A 19,308-nucleotide genomic window follows, 5' to 3' on the forward strand; every position below is an offset into this window, starting at 1 on the left:
ATAATCTTTAACTCAGTATTATTCCAAGAATAAAAAGAGAGAATCCTCATCTATGCATCTGAAAGCAGAGGCATTTAAGAGGTCCAGGCCCCCAGCCTAATTCCAAGAAGGCCCAGATGGGCTGTGTCAGGGGAACCACCTGACACTGATGGGAAGCCAAATGCACTCACACACGTGACCACATGTGCCCTCCAGGGCGGCCCCTGGGAGGTAGGTGGCCTTTTGTCATCAGAAAGTTGTTGGTGGAGTGGGGTAGCGTGGTGGTGACAAGGGGTCCTTTTCTTTCTGTCTTTGTAACGAAAGCAAGACATGAATAAATGCTCACTGTGAGACTTCTACAATATAGCCACGTATAAAACAAAAAGCAAAAATCCTTCCCTCCCTCTCCGTGGGAGCCACACCTCTCTTGGTTATCACTTTGGTGTTACCGCTTGCTATTAGGAACAGCTTGTCCATAACGACGCCCACATATCTTTGCACTTTTTGGTGTGTAAGGTAAAGACCTTGGAATTGAATTGCTGGGTCACAGGTACAAGTGTCTGACCATTTACCATGTGGATAACTCCTGCCCAACTGCCCTACTGAAAGGTTGTCTCCATGGACATAAAAATTCAAATGCCAGCCTGGGGGAGCATCAGCCCAGTGGCTTCATGAACTGTCCCCCCCTACCTCCCCCCCCCCGCAACTTGCCTTCCACGTTGCAAGTCTTTCTCCCCACTCCGTCTCTGCCGTGCACCGCTCCCCCGTCAGACAGCAGGTAACTGGGAAGCATGTCTGCTGAGGGATTATCAGGGCAGCCTGCCGAGACCCCCAGGGGCTTCCCGGACCCAGTTTCAGACGGCTCCACTCCCTCCTTTGGTGTTAACGTCCTCCAGACTCCAGAGGCTCTGCGTGTTGACCCAGGTGTCAGACACACAGGGCGCACAGCTGCCACCAGTAACAGGCGTGCAGAAAGGCACACGTTCAGTGGACATCTGGTGTCGGAAGTACCAAGCCAGCTCCTGCGCTTAAGGCCACTGACCAGTGCAGTGGGGGGTGCGGACGATGAAGTGCCACTGCCCAGATGCCACGTAAGTGCTTCCCAGAGGCCTGCTCTGAGGTCTGAGAAAGCCCTGGGAGGCAGCCCCAGCTCGGCCACAACGGGAAACGTGGGCATGGAGACCCGGGCGGGAATCTGGGTTCCCACTAACTCTACCACGTCCAGCTGGGTGCTCTTGGGCAAGTCCACTTCCAGATGCTGAGGACAAAACACAGGAGGGCAGGGGTCCATCCTGGCACTTTAAAGAGGCTCAGTAACCAGTAGCCAGGATATGTGAAGCTCCTACTGCGTGATCCCGCTGGGTCTACACTCTGTCTTTGAAGGTACTCTAGAGAATTTTCAAAGTGTTTTCTTATCTCATTTTTGTATCTCATTCTGTCTCATCACCAGCATAGAGGATTTATTATCCCTGATTTTCCAATGAGAGAACAGAGACCTCCAAGACAGGGGAATAAAGTGCCTTGCTCAGCCTGGAGGACCAAAGACTCCCAGGACAGAGCCCATTCTTTGCCCTGTAAAACTAAGGCCCAGAGAGGGAAAGTGATTTGCCTGAGGTCCTACAGTAAGTCAGGAAACAGACTCTGGTCTCCCACGTAGTGCTCCTGCACCACCCATCTTCTAGAAAGAAGTAGATTCCCAACCTTCACCCTGGGGCTGCCAGACCAGGCGCCCACCAGGTCACGGCAGCCACAGCCAACACGCGTAAGGCCCCCATCTGGACGACGGCTGCGCCTCGGAGCCTCAGTGGCCATCTGTGCAATGGGACCACTGGGGAGGGCTGGGATCGCCGAGGCAGGCGGGCAGGCGGGTGGGTGGGGCCAGCGCCGTGACTCAGCCGGGCGGGCAGGCGGGGAAGGGCTGCCCAGCCGGTCGGACCGGCCCGGGATGCAAACGAGCCTCCAGGGCCCGCCCGGGGCTGGGCCGCCCGGGGGGTGACGGGAAGGGAGGCCGGCCGGGCGCCGGCGAGCCCGGGACCCAGACGCGGCGCGGGCGGGCGCCCAGGCTGCGGACCGGGATGGGAGCGGGGCCCCGCGGCCGGCCGCGGCACCCGGAGCCCCGCTGAAGCGGCCGCGGAGAGCCCGCGCGGGAGCCGAGATGTGTCTGCGCCTGGGTGAGCCGCGGCGGGACGGCCCGCGAGGCCCCCGCCGCCTTCTCTGAGGGTCACTTTCCGCTCTCGGCCTCAGTTTCCCCAGCAATGCGGTGGAGGGAGGAGGGCCGCTGGTATCCTCTCGAGGTGGGGTAGCGCCTCGGCCCTCCGTCCCCACTTTCCTTTCCGGCGGAGGAGGGAACCCCCAGGCGGGAGGAGAGTCGCTGGAGAGAGCAGCGCGCGCTTGGCCCAGAAGGAGAGCAGAGGGAGGGAGACCCAGGGCCCGGGGAGCCCTGAGCCAGAGGCTCCCTGCCCTTTCGCCTCCTCAGCCTCGCAAAAGCCTCCCACCTCCAACCTTCCACTCCTCCAACAGGATCCAGACAGAGCGGGACTGGTGTGTCTCCTCCCCTCACTCCTTGGGCACAGTGATTGATGCTGCTCTTGGGCATCAGACAGACCCGGGGACTCCCCGCTTTCTGGCCAAGAGACCTCATGAACCTCAGTTTCCTCATCTGTAAAATGGGGGTGGTAGCACCACCTCCCAGGACTGCTGTGGGAATGAAGTTGGCTCCTGAGAGTGAAGTGCCAACCACATTGCTAAGTGCTCTAAGAATGATCACTTAGACAGGAGAGGTCAGGACTGCCCTGACACTCTGTCCGGGGCTCCAGGCACAGCCCCACACTGGCCCTGTCCCTCCAGTTTGACCAAGTCTTGGTCCTAGGAGGTTGTTGTTCGTAAGCCCAACCCTGAGCCAGGTGGTGTCTGGGCTGCCAGGCAGGTGGGTGGATGGGGCGAGGTGGGTCAGGCCCTTGGGACAAAGCTTCCTGTTTGACTAGCAGTTAATCTTCATGAGGCCATCCCAGTTCCAAGGTCCCATCCAGCCATCACTTGCCCTCTGCTCTGAGACCCAGTCCTGCTCCAGAGGGTCCTGCAGGGCCCCAAGTGTCTCAGCGACCAGCTGCGCTGGCCCCTCCCGAGTTTATATACCACAAGGTCACACAGAAGGGCTATGACAGCGGCCCTACCCTGCTGCTCCCAGGGACTGCTTCTTGGCACAGGGCCCCCAAGAATATCCACCCTAGTGATTCCTTCCTCCCTCCCTCTTCCTTCCTTCCTTCCTTCCTTCTTTCTTTCTTTCTTTTTCTTTTCTTTCTTCTGTCTTTCTTTTTCCTTTCTTTCTTCTGTCTTTCTTTTTCCTCCTTCTTACCTTCCTCTTTCTTTCCTTTCTTTTCCTTCCTTCCTTCCTCCCTCCCTTTCTCTCGTCCTTCCTTTCTCTCTCGTCCTGCCTCCCATCCTCCCTCCCTCCCTGTCCCTTTCTCTTTCTCTCTCTCTCTCACTCTCGCTCTCGCTCTCGCTCTCTTTCCTTCTTTCTTTCATTTCTTTTAGCTACAGGGCTCCCATATATGAAATAGGATCCAACCCTTTCTGTCACAGATGAGGAGACTGAGGTGTAGGAAGGGACTTCCTAGAACTTAGTTTAGAGGCCTGGCCAGTTTCCCAGAGCTGGCTGGAATGAGGGGGCTGACAGGGCCAGGAGGCATAGTGTGTGTCCTCTGGGGCCAAGCCAGGACCCATAGGGGACATTCCAAAGAGCAGATATGGAACAGCCTGAGCTGCCCAAGGAGGAGAGATCCCTCCCAGTGAGGTGTGCAGACAGGGGCTGCGTAGCCACTTGGCCACTCAGAATCTGCAGAGGAGTCTCTGATGTTCTTTTGGTCCCAGCCTCCCCCACTTGCCCTGTCCCTGTCCAGTCTCCCTGCACCAAGAGCTTGCTTCTCCCAGCACCCCCAGGGTATGCCCCACCTACCTTCCCATCTGTCTCCTCCTGGGACCCTCCTCCACTGGGAGACAAGGGTTATTCTTCCCATTTCATTATTTTTTTTAAATTAATTATTTATTTAGGTAATCTCTACACCCAACGTGGGGCTCAAACTCACGACCCCAGGGTTAAGAGTCATATGCTCTTTGGACTGAGCCAGCCAGGTACCCCTCTTCCCATTTTCAAGATGAGGAGATGGATCCTCAGAGGCTTGAGTTTCTTGCCCCAAGTCAGTTCAGCAATTGTGAGTTGACTACTATGTGCTAGGCTCTACCCACCAAACTGAATCCCGAGCAGGATCTGATCCCTGCCCAGTGCACTAGGGGCTCTTTGGGGCCTAGACAGTGACTGTCAAACTCGCCGTGGTACCTTAGGGCCTGGCACAGAGCAGGCACTCTGAGCATTTGAGTAACAAACTCCTGAATGAATAAATCAGTGAATGGGGAGCTTCATGGAAAGATCATGGACCTAGAGCTAGAGACCTGGGTTCAAGTTGTGGCCCTGTCACGCATAACCTTGAGCACTGACAAGAACTCCTGCCCTTTATTAAGTACCACCTGTGTGCTTTTCCAGCCTTAGAGCCCCAAAGACTCTCACGAAGGTGTTGTGAACCCCTTTTCCAAATGAGGAAACTGAGGCTCAGAGAAGACAAGTCACTGACCCCAAGCCCTCCGGAAACAGACTTAGCACCCAGTGTCCACTAATCCTGCCAGGGCCTCAGCCTTCTCCTCTGCCAGAGGCTGAGCCGCACCATGGCCCTGACCTGGCTGTCCCCCACAGGTGGCCTGAGTGTGGGGGACTTCCGGAAGGTGCTGATGAAGACAGGGCTGGTGCTGGTAGTGCTGGGCCATGTGAGCTTCATTGCAGCCGCTCTTCTGCACGGCACTGTGCTGCGCTACGTGGTTGCCCCACGCGATGCCGTGGCTCTGCAGTACTGCGTGGTCAACATCCTCTCTGTCACGTCCGCCATCGTGGTATGGCCAGGCGGGGAGGGTGACTGGCGAGAGGGAGCTGGAGGGGGCTTGGGGTGGGCAAGGAGAGAGCCCCGAGCCTCTGGTCTCTCAACCTCTCCCTGCCTCAGCTGCCTTGTCTATTACATGGGGATGGTAGCATTGTCCACCTGAGAGGGTCCCCGTGAGTATGCATGAGATCACGTAAAGTGATCCACGTAATGAGATCCACGTAAAGTGCGTGTCATGGTATCTGGCGCATGGTTAGTGCTCACGCTTGCGAACTGGGATTATTATGATGACAAGGAAGTAACCAAGGCAGTGCTGGACAAAAGGAAGGAGCATCAGCTGAGCTTGGGAGGGTCCAGGAGTGTTCACAGAGCTGGAGGCCCCTGAGCTGGATATTGACGGATGAGTAGGAGTTCAAAGATAGGCTGCAATTACCATAGCCCACATAGGAGGCACGCTGGGGCCAGCAAGTAGGAGAGGAAGCTGGGATGACATTCCAGAGACAGAGAGAATGGCAGATGCAAAGGTGTGGAGGTGGGAATGGCTAAGATCTATTCTGGGGACACCGAAAAAACAAATTTGGCAGGAACTTAGCATTAGGCACGGTCTATGGTAGGTGCTCAATTAATGGTGGCCGTGGCTATGACTAGGCGTCAGTACCTGTTTGAGGAATCCACGAATGAAGGGGCCTGGCATTCTGAAGGTCACAGAGCTCTTTCCCACCTGTTAGCAGAGGTGGCTGCAGCTTTGGGGCAACATCCATCCATCAAAGCCTTGAGTTCCATCTCTGCCACCTCCCGGCTGAGGGACTTCTTCCTCTCTCTAAGCCTAGTCTCTCCTCTACAAAGTGAAGCTCGAACAGCCCGCTGGCGTCAAGACTTAGGTGAATGGAGATCACATGCCCCAGCAAGCGGGAGAAGCCTCAGTCAGTGGGACGGGCCGGGCTGTGCAGACGTGTGGAGTGTCCCCTGGAGTGACCCCTGGGGTTCCCCAGTGACCCCAGTGTTCCTCTCACCAGCCTTGTAAGGAACTCCGGGAGAGCAGTGAGCTCAGGGTTAGGAGATCCACCGGGGATGGGCTCTGGGCTGGACCCCTTCAGCTTTGCCCTCATTTCCTCCGTTAATCCTCAACTGCATCTGGCAACAGGGGGCGTCTGTTACCCCCGCTTTCCAGAGGGGGAAACCAACACTGAGGATTCACCCAACCTCCTGTCGATACAAAGACGCCAGGCTGGATCTGAAACCGTTTGTGTCTGACGCCAAAGCTAGTGTCCTTTCTGTGAGCTCATCCTGCAGACTGGGGCTTAGCCCAGAGAGCTTGGGGCACTTACTTGGGGCTGTTCAGTGAAGTAAAGCCATTGCTGGGTGGCCATCAGACCACCTGCCTCCCATGGGCTCAGCCCATTGAATTCTCCTCCATGAAGCATTCTGACTTGTTAAAATAACAATTTTGTGCTTAGTTCCTTGCCAGTTGAGTTTACTTAGTTTACCCCCAAATCTTTTCCACTCCAGAGAGACATGTCATGTATAGCCTGTGACATGGCCCTGTGGCCCTGGGCTACACAGGTCCCTGTTTGAGTTAAACACCTACAGGCAGTGGGGAGTCACGGAAGGTTGTAGGCAGGGAGTTACCGGATATTAGAAACATCTCTTCGGGGCTGGACCGTGAGGAGGCAGTGCCTCTGTGCAGATGGAGGTAGTGAGGCCAAAGCTGAGCGGAGATGAGGGGCCGGGGGCTTGGAGGGCTAGAGTTGGCCTCGGTGGAATCTTTCCCCGGAGCTGCCCCTGACACCTGCCTGCTCTCCTTCCCCACAGGTCATCACCTCAGGCGTTGCAGCCATCGTGTTGTCACGCTACCTCCCCAGCACCCCCCTGGTATGTGGCTCCTCCTGGGAGGGGCTGTAGGGGTCGGGTGGGGGCAGCAGCCACCCCAAAGGGCCTAGCTTGCCCGGAGGGAGTGAGGCTGACCCCTTGGGACCAAGTCTGACATCCGTTGACCGGTGGCCTCCCCCATCCAGCGCTGGACAGTGTTTAGTTCGAGCACGGCCTGTGCCCTTCTTTCTCTGACCTGTGCCCTGGGCCTCTTGGCCTCCATCGCCATGACCTTTGCCACCCAAGGCCGGGCGCTGCTGGCTGCCTGCACTTTTGGAAGCCCCGGACTGCTCGTACTGGTGCCTGACTGTCCCTTCGACCCCACACGCATTTACGTGAGTGCTCAGGCCTGGGATTGCAGGAGGGGGTAGGGCAGGGCTGGAGGAGTGGGGGGATGGGTGGTGACACCCAGGGGCTCATCAGAGGTGGGAAGGGTTCTTGGAGACCCACCCTGCATCCTGCCCCTTGTGCCCCCCCTGCAGAGCTCCAGCCTGTGCCTCTGGGGCATCTCGCTAGTGTTCTGCGTGGCAGAGAGCGTGTTTGCTGTGCGCTGTGCCCAGCTCGCCCACCAGCTGCTGGAACTGAGGCCCTGGTGGGGGAAAAGCAGCCACCACATGGTAAGGCCCGCCACCCCCTCCATCAGCCCCGACTCCCCATATTTCCTGGGAGCCCTTGCTGGGAAGCCCAGGCTGATCTGCCCCTACCCTCTGCATGGGGCCCCTGCCTTGAGAACTGGAGCAGTAGTTTTTCCTCCAGGATGAAAGGGAGAAGCTCGGAGGCTTAGAGAGGTCAGATCTCCCAGCTAAGTCACACAGCTGAAACCTGGCTCCCCCAAGGCCCAGGATGAGTCTTGAGGGAGAGGGAGGAGTATCTGGGTTCAATCTGGGGGCACCCCAAAGGTATGGTCTGGCTCTTGCAGGGGGGGGGGGTAGTGAGGTTCTTTTGCCCCAGAGATCTTCCCAGCCCTCCCCTCATCCCCTCCCCTGGGTGTCCTATAGGAGCAGACCCAGTCCCCGGCAGCCTCTTGTGTCTCTGCAGATGCAGGAGAGCCCAGAGCCCGTGGAGGGCCATGACCTGCTGAGCTGCACCAGCTCTGAGCCGCTGACCCTCTGAGAGCTGGCGGCCCGTCCAGGCCCCGTGACCACTGGGGCCCCCTGCAACCAAGTCTGCACTGTGACCAGGTCAGGATTCCTGGAACAGACCCGAGAGGTTTCACTGGTCACTCAGGGGCCCGGGTGGGGCTTTCAACCCCTTCCCTCAGCTACCCAGCCCACTGCACTGAAATGAGACTTTATTCTGAAGTTATTAAAAAGAACAGAGATGCTCCACGTGGATGCATGCAGCAGGGGAGGGGACTCGGCCGGGGGCCCTGTGCTTCTTTCCCACACAGGATGCTGTGGTTGGGGCTCTGGATGTGTCTGCCCATCCGTGGGCCTGTGTGTGTGTCTTTCTGAGAGAGGAAAAATATACAGAGGGATCGGTGGGTCTGTGTTCATCCGGTGCTGAAAGGCAGGTGGGGGTTCATGGGACGGACCCACAGCTGGGAGCCTGGAACTGGGGGGGGGGGGGGGGTTCCTTTTGCATCGTGGCCTCCAGGCCAACAAGAGCTGTGGAGCAGGAAGGGTCGAGGCCCTCCTGCAGGAAAGGACGACTCAAGGAAGCTTTTTCCTCAAACCCCCACACCTCCGGAATCCTTCCTCCTATCCAAATGAAGACAGCCTCCTCACCTGGGCATGATTCCGCCCTCCACCCAGGCTGAGAGCTACAAGGGCGGGGTGGGGGAGCTTGCCCGGTGATTGGGGGAGGAGCTCGAGGCTGCGTGTGAGTCGGGGTGCGGGTGGGGGCGGGGGAGAATGGCTGAAGTTCCCTCTGGGTAAGGGAGGGCAGACCCAGCCAGAGCCTGCGTCTCAATCATTGCCTAAGGGAGATATTGCCTTTTGGACTGAGGGTGCTAACCGCTTGCTTGCTGTAGGGTTGCCTTCTCCATAGACCCCAGAGTGCAGGCCCTGGGGGTGGGGGGTGTGGGCAAGGGGGTGGGGGGGTGCGACCAGCCTGACCCCCAGCCTGGATAGACACAAGGAAAGGAAGCCGGGAGAGGGCCAGTGAAGGCAGGGAGGAGGGGGAACCTGGGTCCTGTCGTTCAGAACTGGGAGGCGCTGCTGGGGTCGCACTGCAGCAGACGCACGATGGACGGGTCGCTTTTGGCCCCGCGGATGAACTCCTCCAGGGACAGCTTGCCTGCGGGGCGAGGGGAGCAGTGATGCTGGAGAAGGCGGCCGCGCGGCGAGAGGAGGCCGAGCAGAGCCGCGGGAGAGGAAGGGGGAGTGGCACCCGCCCCGCCCCATCCCTGCCCCCTCACCGTCGTTGTTTGTGTCCATTTGGCGGAAGATTTTCTCGGTCCTCTTTTCTGGGGTCGACTCGTCCTCCGGCATCTTCATCACGGACGAAACCATCTTGTAAATGGCCTGAGGGGCGGGAGGGGGAGGCAGGGAGTGAGAGGAGCCTGCCCGAGCCCCCCACTCCCAGCATCCAAAACGGCCTCCACACACGCAGAAGATTGCTGCCCCCGCTTGGGTGAGGTGGAGAGATGGTCACGGAGGCGTGGGGGAACGGGAAGGGGGGTTAGTTTAGGAAGGAGTGCCTGGAGAGGCTTCCCAGAAGAGGGGGCTATTGGAGCGGGCCCTGACCAAGTTCCCTTGGAGCGCCAGGTGGGAAAGGCATTGCTGGCAGAGCAATCTGCACGTACAAAGGACCTGCAGCAGGAAGCTGAGTGGGCGCCGAGAATTTGGGGGTGGCTGAGTGCAGTGGGCCAGGAGAGAGGTTGGAGGATATCGGGACCCAGATAGCGAAGGGGCTAGAACATCGGGCTTAGGAGCTGGTGCGGGGTGCTGCGGGCTCCAGGATGAGTACCGGCTTAGGGCTGCTTTTCTGAAACTTCGGGGCCCTGGGCAGCCCGCGCTCGGCCGCCTACAGGGGGCGCTGGACGAAGGAGGTGACATTGGGCTGCGGCGCCTGTGTGGCCGGCAGGGGGCGCAGAGCCGCACTAAGGGCTGTAGGGCTCGAGGCCGCAGGGCCCAGAGAGGGCGGGGGCATTATGCAAATAAACGCAAATGAGCATCTGCCAGAGGCGGGGACAGCATGCGCTCAGTTGTGCCCAGAACTGCAGCTGCCACGTGCAGGATCTCTGGAGGCAACACGAAGGAGGATATTTGTGCTAAATGTAGGCAGAGCACATAGGGCTTGGCCTGTGGGATAGACTGGGTCCTGGCGCCCCAGAACTCAAGGACCAGACGGATCCCCCCCGATGTTCCAGCTCTTTGCAACTGACACCTCTGCCAAGAAGCCTCCCTTCTCCCATCCCATAAACTTCCCTTGCCTCAGATCCAGATCCGGCCTCCGTACTGGTCTCTTCCGGCCTCTTTCCCTCGCATCTGTCCCCCACGCTGCCTCTGAAAGCTTTCCAAACACAGATCTCCACCGCCACGTCCCCAGCCCAGTGGGCCGCCGCCTCGCTCCCATCACACACAGGCTTCCCTCCAGGCCCACCGTGCACCCAGCTCCTTCTGGATGCTGCCCCACGCTCCTTCTGCTGCCTCCCACTCTTCTTTGGGACTCCACTTACATAGCGCTTTCTTAGGGAGGCCTTCTCTGATCCTGCCTGGGTCAAGGTCCATATGCTGGCCCAGAGCCTCCTGGGCTCTTCCTTTGGGGACACCTCTCTGAAAGTAATTTTGTAGGATTGCACCTAGTTTCCAGCATACAGCTAAAGATCATGGATATCTAGCTAGTACCCATATCCTCAGAACTTAGCACAGTGCCTGGCATCTGGCAGGGACTCCACGGCTTAAAAGGCTTTGGTGCCTCCCACTGCCCTCTGTACCAAGTCCAAACCATTCAGCCCTGGTCACTCAAGGTACTTCTCCTTTGGTCCCTGCTGACCTCTCCATCATCAGGCCTCCCCTGGTGAGTGACCCTGCCACAACCAACCCCTCCATGCCTTTCAGGTTTCCCAAAATATACAGCCTCTTCCTGGAATAATAGTACTAGCTACCACTTATCAGGCTCCTGCCGTGTGCCAGGTACTTTACATGCATTATTTCTTAACCTCACAACGGCCCTGAAAAGCAGGTATCGTGACCCCCATTTTCCAGATAAGAAATGGAGGCTTGGAAAGGGAATTGACGGCAGAGACTGAATTAGAATCCACTCCTTCAGAGTTGTGGGATAGATGCTTGTGGGTAGTGATGACCAGCAGGGATTTTGAAGTAAGATGGACTTGGAGTGGCATCCTGGTTCCACTAATGTGGAAGCCTTGGACAAATCCTTATGTGCAGCCTTGGACAAGTCCTTAACCTCTGTGAACCTGTTTCCTCATTTCTCCCTCATTAGGATTGTCCAGACGATTGAATGAGACACTGTTGTAGTTAGAATAGTAGCTGGCTGGAGTAAGTGGTCAGCAAACAGCAGCTCATAATCATTACTCATCCACCACATCCTCAGGCCTTCCCTGCCTTTCAGTCCCCTAGACTCCAGATACCACATTTAGCTAGTCAGTGCAGACTTCTCTCCCACCAGAGTGGGAGCCCCAAGAGGCCAAGACGTAGCGTTTTCCCTTGTGGTGTGTCCACAGGGTTGGGTCCTGAGAAGGATGGCCAGGTGACTTAGAGAGTGACTGCTCCCCTCGTGACAGCCCTCTCCTGGGCCTCCTAATTAATTGTCTGGAATTGTGCACTTACTGTTTCATTGGAGCCAACTTGTAATTAATCAGTCACTGGGATTTGCAGAGCTCTGTCTGCACCGGCCGTCTCGGGCTGCCCGGCTGCCATAAAGGAAATCAGGGCCTACGGAGCAGAGGTCAGCCAGGCAGGGGTCCTGAGGAGGCCGAAGGAATGAAGCTGGGCATGACTGATGTCTTGGGTTTGGCGCCCCCAACAGGGCTGAGATTTACCAGTATAGAGCAGTGCAACCACACAAAGTGGTAAAACGTGAACATCTCTCATATTGGTTGGTATGTTCAATCGCTGAGCTGTTGCTGTTTTCCATCACCCTGATTGCCCCAGCCCTTCCACCAGGACCCCCAGAACTTCCCACTGTCCGTCAGCTAGAGAGTTCGTGCCTGGTCCATGGGGGTCACAAACATTAAGGCTTTACCCCTAGCGATAGACACAGGGAGGGCAGCGCATCCCCAAGCAGCCCATGCTAGTCTAGCTCAAGAGAGCATACCCCGATGCTTAGCAAGAGAGAAGCCAAAGCAAGAATCCAGTAGGGGCTGGATGCAATGGAAGGGGAAGCAGCAGAGCCGAGGAACCAGAGGGAAAGGATTCAGAGAGGCAAAAGGAAAGAGCAAGAGCTTGTGCAAAGCTGTGCAGTGGGATTACTCAGGGCATATCCTAAGGATGTTGAAAAGGCCACTCTGGCTAGAGCAGAGAATGTGCAGAGGAGAGAATAGCAACTGACAGCATCTAACATTTGCCAAGTAACAATCATATGGAGGACTCTTTTCTCTCCTGCTAGAGCCCCTGTCTCACTTTATACCTGCAATAACCTGGTGCTGTAGGGAGCTAACACCCTCACTATATGGGTGAAGAAACACAGGCTCAGGCAAAAAGTGAACTAGGAACTGGATAGACTAGAACCAGAACCCTGATGGACTTCAATGCTGGGCCAGGGGGATAGGCACTCTGGAAGATTGAGCTAATATATACTACACTTAAACTTGTACTAAGAAAGAACATTTATATCAGGTCCTTAAATCTCTCTGTGAGGTCAGTATCACCATCCCCATTTTACAAATGGGAAATCTAAGAGTTGAAGCCAACTCCAGAACTAGAAGCCAGATCCCTTTCTAGGGGCAACTCTGAGCGGTGGCCAGCTTGAACTTGACTCCACCACATACATGCTGTGTGACCTTGAGCAAGTCACTTCACCTCTCTGAGCCTCACGGGGTTATTGTAAGGATGCACTGGCTCATGGATATAAACATATCACTTAGTACTAGGTTTTTAATGGGCCCTCAGTCACTTGAAAGGTGGCTGGGTGTCCTCATGGAAAGTGGATGGTGGACCCAAGGTAGTTCACTTACAGGCTGTGTGGCTTTGGGCCAATGTCTTTACCTGAGCATTCATTTTCTCCTGAGTAAATGAGGATCAATGAAACATAACTGGCCTGTACTCTGAAGAAATGTCAAGTTTTGAAAGACAAAGACTGAGGAAATATTACAGATTACAGGACTCTAAAGAGACACAACAATGAAATGCAATGTGTGATCCTCAACCTGGGTAAAAAGTGCCTTACGGAACATTTCGAGACAGTTGACAAAACTGGAATATGGTCTGTAAGTTAGATAATAGCATTTATCTACATTAGAAAATAGTTTCTACATTAAATGTCCTGACTTTGATAATTATATTATGGGTCATGTAAGAGTATGTTCCTGTTCTTAGGAAATATATCCTGATGTATTCAGGGGTAGAGGGTCATGTTCAGAACAACAGCGAAGCATTGCACACACGCTCGCATGCCCGTAATGATAAAGCAAATATGGCAAAAGTTAATTGGTGAATCTGGGTAAAGGATATATGAGAGTTTTCTTAACTTTTCTTTAAATTGGAAACCAGTTCCTAATAGTTTTTTAAATGGGTCACAAGAGTAGCACCCGCCACTACCTACCCACAAGGGCTCTCGAGAGGATGAAAGGGAATGGGGGGTGCCAACTGCTGGGCCCTGCATCTGGCATTCTGAGGGGTCCAGGGGCCCACCTGCACAATCTCGAGCATCTCCTCACGGCTGATGTAGCCGTTGCCATCCAGGTCATACATGCTGAAGGCCCACATGAGCTTCTGCTCCAGGCGGCCACGCGAGGTCACGCTCAGCGCGATGATGAACTCCCGGAAGTCAATGGTGCCATCGCTGTTGGTGTCAAAGGTGCGGAAGACGTGCTCGGCAAATTTGGAGGCGTCACCATAGGGGAAGAAGTTGGCGTAGATCTTCTTGAACTCGTCCACGTTGAGGATGCCCGTGGGGCAGTCCTTGAGGAAGCCCTTGTACCACTCCTGCAGCTCCAACTCCGAGAATTCCGTGTTCTCCCGCAGGTCCTGCAGCATCTCTGGCCGCAGCTTGCTGTTCTGCTTGCCCATGGCCACCAAGCCAAGTCCCACCTGGATTCCCGAGGGGGTCAAGGGGTAGAGAGGAAGTGGTCAGGCCCTCTTGGCCCCTTGACGCCACTCCAGGAAGGCCCCCCAGACACCAGGCTCTCCAGTCTCTCATTTGACCCAATGAAAGAGAGCAGCTGGCCCAAAGTCAACAGCCCATACCCCGGCATCCTGCCCGTGACATACTCCACACCATTTCCCAGGACCTTACAGTTTCCCAGGGAACAGACCAGGAGACGGAGGAAGGGAAGGGGACTCACATTTACCGGAGAGCCTTCTCAGTGCCGGCCACTGGGCTTTCACAAGTGAATATCATTTCACACTCACAAAGTGAAGTCCAGGAGTTAGCCCCGCTTTACAGAGGAGAAGGCAGGCTCAAGGAAGTGAGGTGACCTGTTTCAGGTCACAAAGCCGTGGAGTGACAGGGCTGCCTCCCAGAGTTGCCCAGGGAGGTGCAAAAAGGCCTTCTGGTCCTCTTCCTTCTTCCCTCCTGCTCCTTCTTTGCCTTGCATATGCCTGCTCATTACAAAATGCACCTGCAGCCCAGACACTGACCTGTTCTCTCCCCCACACATGTGTGCCTGACAAAGGCCAGCATAAGATAGATGTTAACCTAGGCTCCAGAGCCAGACCACCTGGGTTTGAATCTCAGGTCTGCCTCTTGCCAGCTAGGTGACCTTAGATGAGTTCCTTATACTCTCTCTGCCTCATCTGTAAAGTGAGGGTAATAGTACCTACCTCATTATTGTGGGGATTAAATTAGTTAATACATGTGAAGCACTTAGAATGATGCCTACACATATATGTGCTACATAAGTGTCAAATAAAAATGATTTATGTGTACCCAGATGCCACAAGACTCATGCACAACAACATACAAATGAATACACACTGACACATATTAATGCTACATAGCTCACCAAATCCATACACTGGCTCCCAGGCCACTCACATACCACCATGGGTCACCATGCCTCCACACCACATTCCCTCTGCTCCACAACTCACATGTACTGACACACGGCACCACTCACGAACAGCTCCCATACCCTGTGCATCAAGACACCAGCCCACGACCCCACATGTCTCACAAATGCCATCACAAGCCAACTCCCATGCTGACACCTCTCACATGGCCAGCTGCACGTGGGACCCTCAGGCAGCCTTGCCATCTTTCTTTTCCCAGGGGTGCTTGCAGGTCCCAGGAGAGGGAGCTGCAGCCCTTCTCAGACATAACAGGGGCCTCTTTTCCAGTGAGAGCCTTGGCCAGCCAACCTTTCCCCAGTACCTACCTTTCACATAGTCCAGAAAGATCCCCTCAGTAAAGGAGGTTAAGGCGCGGAGGGCTGAGGGGAAGGCAATGGAGAGGAGACAGCCAGGCAGTTCCAGGCAGGAGTGTAGGGGTGTATGCAAGTGAATCCCTCCCCCCAGCCTCGGGCTGTGAGACAGGGTGAGGATGTTCCTTGTGTGTGCATTTGCACATAGCTCTCTGCACATGTGGATGAACATGTGTGTGAGTGCTTGGGTTCATGTACGCACATATGTCTCGGGTTTCTGCATGGCATTTGACTCCCGTGTGTTTCAGTCAATATATGTGCATGTGACTAGGTACGCACCCATCACAGTATGAGGGGGATATGCCTGAGTGGCCATTTAGTGGACTTGTGTGTGTCCTCAGCAGTGTCACATGCATGTTTTTGCAAGTTGGTGACCCTCCATTCTAAAGCAGCCTTTTCTGCCCCAGACTGAGGACCCAATGAACAAGTGTGTGGGAGGGGACTGAGGAAATGCGTGGGGCTGGGGCGGAGAAGTGTGTCCCTTAGTCCCCTCCTCAAGGTCCAAGGAACTGGGTCATCGGGGCGGGGGCAGAGAGATGCGCTGGGCAGGAGAGATCTTCCAGTGGCCCCCTCCTCCCTGCCACCCTCAGAACTGCCCCTCCAAATCGGAAGACTTGGAAACGAGGGTGGTAGAAGGTTCTGTTGTCTCCGCAAAGACCCCTAGTCCCCCGAGTGGGAGGCCCCCCAGCTCGACCTGAGAAACTCGCCCTGGGGACCTTCTCCAAACCTCTCCCCAGCTCTCGCCCTGAGCCCACGCTTCAGAGCGCCGGGCGCGGGGCCCCTCCTGGAGGGGGCGCTCCGAGGCGGCCGGAACGCGACTCCTCCCCGCTGGCCACTCGGCGGTCAGGACCCTGGAGAGCGCCGCGCTCTTCCCCTGGGGAGCCCCCTTCTCCCCAGCGCCCTCGGAAGGAGGCTCCCCGGGAGGCGCGAGAGCGGCGGGGTTGGAGAGGCTGGACGGGGCCCCCTCCCTCCGGGCTGCCCCCTCCCCGCATCACCCAGCCCCGGCCGGAGCGGCCCCCACTCACCCAGCGACGCGGAGACACCGACTGCGCAGGGAAGGCGGCGCTGCTGCGGCGCGCGGCGGCAGAGGCGGCCGGAGGGGCGGGCGGGGGGCGGGGGGAGGGACTGCCAGGGAGACGCCCCGCGGTGTTGGCCCGGAGCCCCTCCCCTGGGGGGGGTCCCTGTTCCTCCCCTTCCCCTCCAGCCCCGGGGCGGGGGGAAGCAGGGAGCTAGGCTCTACCCCCGCCCCTGCCCGGGAGAGGGAAGGGGACGCCCTCACTTCCCCGGCCCCCTCACTAGGGAGCGCCCGCCGGGGGAGGAGGACAGAGGTTTCCATCTCCTCAGCATCTCGACTCAGGTAGCCCGAAGGGGTCCGGGGGGTCAGTGCCCAGAGACGTCTTTCCGAGCCGAGGGCAACCCCGGCCGCTCCACCCCCAACCCTACCTGGGCGCGAAGCCGCACGTCGCTCAGCGAGCGGAATCCGGAGCCTGGGCGGTTCGATAGGCGCCCTCCTTGCCACCACGCCTCAACTCGAGAACTAACAGAGCTGGGGGCTCTTTCGCGAGGGGGCAGCTCCCATTTCTCCAGTCCGGGAGGTCTTGGCTGGGGGGAGACACGCCCCTCCCCCACCTCGGCCTTAGAGAGCCCCGCCCCCATCTCCTGCCCACCGCCCGGGATCTCACCGCCCTTCCCCCCACCCCCACCCCTCTCAGAATGAATCTCACCTCCCAACATTGATCTAAACTGCTCCTCCCATACTCGCTTCCGACCGACCCCAGGCTCTGCCTCTGCTGTCCAGTCTCGGGGGTTCTGAAGTGCGTAGGCACCTTACCTCAGGACAGCCCTTCTCCGGAGTCGCTGACCCCCCAGCACATCTCCTCCTGCCAGGATGGGGGCTGCATCCTCCTTCAGCCAGCTTCTGCAACACCCCCCCCCCCACACACACACACACACATCCTGGGCTCGAATTTTGTCCTTTATCTCTAGGAGGTGGGCCTTATTGTCCCCTCTTCACAAATGAGCAACCTGAAGTTCAGAGGGGTAAATGATTTTCCCCATGTCTCACAGCTGGTGAATGGAAGGCCTGGACTTGAATCCATATGCCTTCATCCTTTCATCGCACAAATATTCATCAAGCACTATTTCTGTGCCCAGCATTTTTCTAGGCAGTGGGGTTACAGCAGCGGGCAGTAAACAGTGGACAAAATATACAAGTCAACTCTGTGGTGTATTAGATACATATTTTGGGAAAAGTTGAGATCGGCGTTTAGAGGTTGGGATGGTGGCAGTGCTGAGGACCATTCCAAAGATTGTGAGGACCGTTCCAAGGATTGTAGATTTTATTCCAGGTGACATGGGATGCTCTAGGTTGGGGCCTTGAGCAGAGTGAGGGTTTGACTTTCAGGTCAAGCTCACTCAGGCATTCTGTCAAGAACAGACTTGAAGAGTGGGGGCCAGGGTGGAAGCCAGGGGCCATTTCAGGGTGAGAGAGAGGAGTCTGGTTACTTTGAAGGTGAGCCGACAGCATTTGCCTTCTGACTGGACACCTCCTCCCAAGTCGGTGGCAGCCGGGACACCCCTGGCTCTCCAGGGCTCAGACCAAAGCTCCACTTCCAGGTCCCCAACCAGGCCACTCAGATGGTCAAAGTCTAGTCTTAGTCCTTCCTGCTTGAGGATGGGGAGGTCCCAACTGGAGGAGCTGGGGAGCCAGGCGGCGGTGGAGGGGGTGGGGGAGGTTGGACATGTGGGCCCTCTAGAACATCAGTTCCTCCGTGTGCCTTGGCTCTGGTGTTGGGACCCCCAGTGGAGGCGTGAGAGATGCCAGACATGCGTGGGTGGTTCCCAGCTGCCTCCTGTGTGAGGACCTGGGGGCAGGGAGAGACTTGCTGCTCAGGCCCCACCCCAGGCCCCTGGAGTGACAAGCTTCCTCCATCTTCCCCACTAGGCCTGGAGAGCCTGCCCTGTTTGGAGCTGGATGAGGGGACTGCCCAGCATTCACTGCCTGGGCTTCTCCTCCCCATCCTCCTCCTTCCTCTCTCTCGGCCTGAAGTCAGAGAATCTTCCCAGCTGGGTCTGGATCCTCCTCTCCATCCTTGGGGTGGGGGGTCGCAGTTTATCCTCACAGGGTGCTGCTCAGTCACTGTCTCTGCTTCTTCCCACTACCCCCTGCCAGCTTGACCTCCTACAGACTGACTTCTTGGCTTAGCCCCTCAGGAGCCTTCTTCTATTCCCGCTGTTTTTCTTCCCTATGAGGGTAACTCTGATGCTCTGCCCTCAGGGCCCCCAGTCTGAATTCTGTCTCCCCAGTAGATGGGGCTTCTGATGGCAGGACCATGCCTTCTCCTCTTCCTGGAAGCCTCACTTTCCCTGTACCTGGAATGAGTGGGGTAGATCTGAGGGCAGAGTGTGAACCCTGGTAGGCTCTGTACTACTTCCAGTCAGACACCTCTCCCCTCCTGGGGGCCTAAGAAGCAATGGGAGGTCCCCCAGAGCCAAAGAGGAAGGCTTGGGGCTTCCCATATTGTACACCAAGGCCCAAGACTTAGTGCCCTGAGATATAGCTCAGAAAAGCGGGCCAGAGGGGCAGCTGTCAGGAGACCTACCTGGGTCCCTCACTTCTGGATAATCTGGAGCAAGTCTTATCCCCTTTTGGAACAGAGAGCCTAGACAAGTGACCTGGGTGCCTTAACATCCCCTATCGAAACCCCTGACCAGACAGGCCTCATTTGTGCCCCACAGTTTCTTCAGGCCTGAAATTCTGGGCATGAGCATAGTAGACAGGAGGCCTCAGTGGCCCTGGAACCCTGCAGATTTGAAGGGCTCTATGAAGACTTGTTGTGGGGGTGAGGGTGGGGGGGGGTGTCCTTGATGATGATACTCATCCCCCTCCCACCCCAAACTGAGGCATCCAGGAGGGAGAGAGAGGCACAGCTTAGGGTAGATGTTGAGCGGGGTCATTGAGAGAACTGAGCAGTGAGTGGGACCCATGGGCGATAGAAGAAAGGGCAAGTCCCACAGGAGGCGGTGTCCTCAGGGTCTGAGGAG

At 56.8% G+C, this 19,308-nt stretch overlaps 2 protein-coding genes across 2 annotated transcripts; one reads left to right on the plus strand and one right to left on the minus strand.

Moving 5' to 3' along the window:
• The first annotated feature begins 1,964 nt into the window (after positions 1–1,964).
• On the plus strand, positions 1,965–8,102 carry TMEM54 (transmembrane protein 54). Its single transcript, XM_047873731.1, has 6 exons — positions 1,965–2,150; positions 4,727–4,920; positions 6,720–6,779; positions 6,923–7,111; positions 7,259–7,393; positions 7,815–8,102. The coding sequence occupies exons 1-6, from the start codon at positions 2,135–2,137 to the stop codon at positions 7,887–7,889; spliced, it is 669 nt and encodes a 222-aa protein (XP_047729687.1). The 5' UTR covers positions 1,965–2,134; the 3' UTR covers positions 7,890–8,102.
• A 46-nt stretch (positions 8,103–8,148) lies between these two features.
• HPCA (hippocalcin) lies at positions 8,149–13,912 on the minus strand. Its single transcript, XM_047873732.1, has 4 exons — positions 13,535–13,912; positions 9,136–9,241; positions 8,903–9,014; positions 8,149–8,226 (listed from the first exon to the last, which is right to left on the minus strand). The coding sequence occupies exons 1-3, from the start codon at positions 13,910–13,912 to the stop codon at positions 8,917–8,919; spliced, it is 582 nt and encodes a 193-aa protein (XP_047729688.1). The 3' UTR covers positions 8,149–8,226; positions 8,903–8,916.
• Between the last annotated feature and the right edge of the window lie 5,396 nt (positions 13,913–19,308).

Source organism: Prionailurus viverrinus, chromosome C1, assembly GCF_022837055.1.
Source record: "Prionailurus viverrinus isolate Anna chromosome C1, UM_Priviv_1.0, whole genome shotgun sequence".
Classification (NCBI taxonomy): Eukaryota; Metazoa; Chordata; class Mammalia; order Carnivora; family Felidae; genus Prionailurus; species Prionailurus viverrinus.

Bases quoted from the DNA above. Each gene is read 5' to 3' on its own strand.
- HPCA (XM_047873732.1), bottom strand. From the start codon at position 13,912: ATGGGCAAGCAGAACAGCAAGCTGCGGCCAGAGATGCTGCAGGACCTG. The intron at 9,242-13,534 runs GTGGGCCCCTGG...CCCGCCCCTCAG, and splicing joins AGATGCTCGAGATTGTGCAG to GCCATTTACAAGATGGTTTC. The intron at 9,015-9,135 runs GTGAGGGGGCAG...CTCGCCCCGCAG, and splicing joins AATGGACACAAACAACGACG to GCAAGCTGTCCCTGGAGGAG.
- TMEM54 (XM_047873731.1), top strand. The intron at 6,780-6,922 runs GTATGTGGCTCC...TCCCCCATCCAG, and splicing joins ACCTCCCCAGCACCCCCCTG to CGCTGGACAGTGTTTAGTTC. The intron at 7,112-7,258 runs GTGAGTGCTCAG...CCCCCCCTGCAG, and splicing joins TCGACCCCACACGCATTTAC to AGCTCCAGCCTGTGCCTCTG.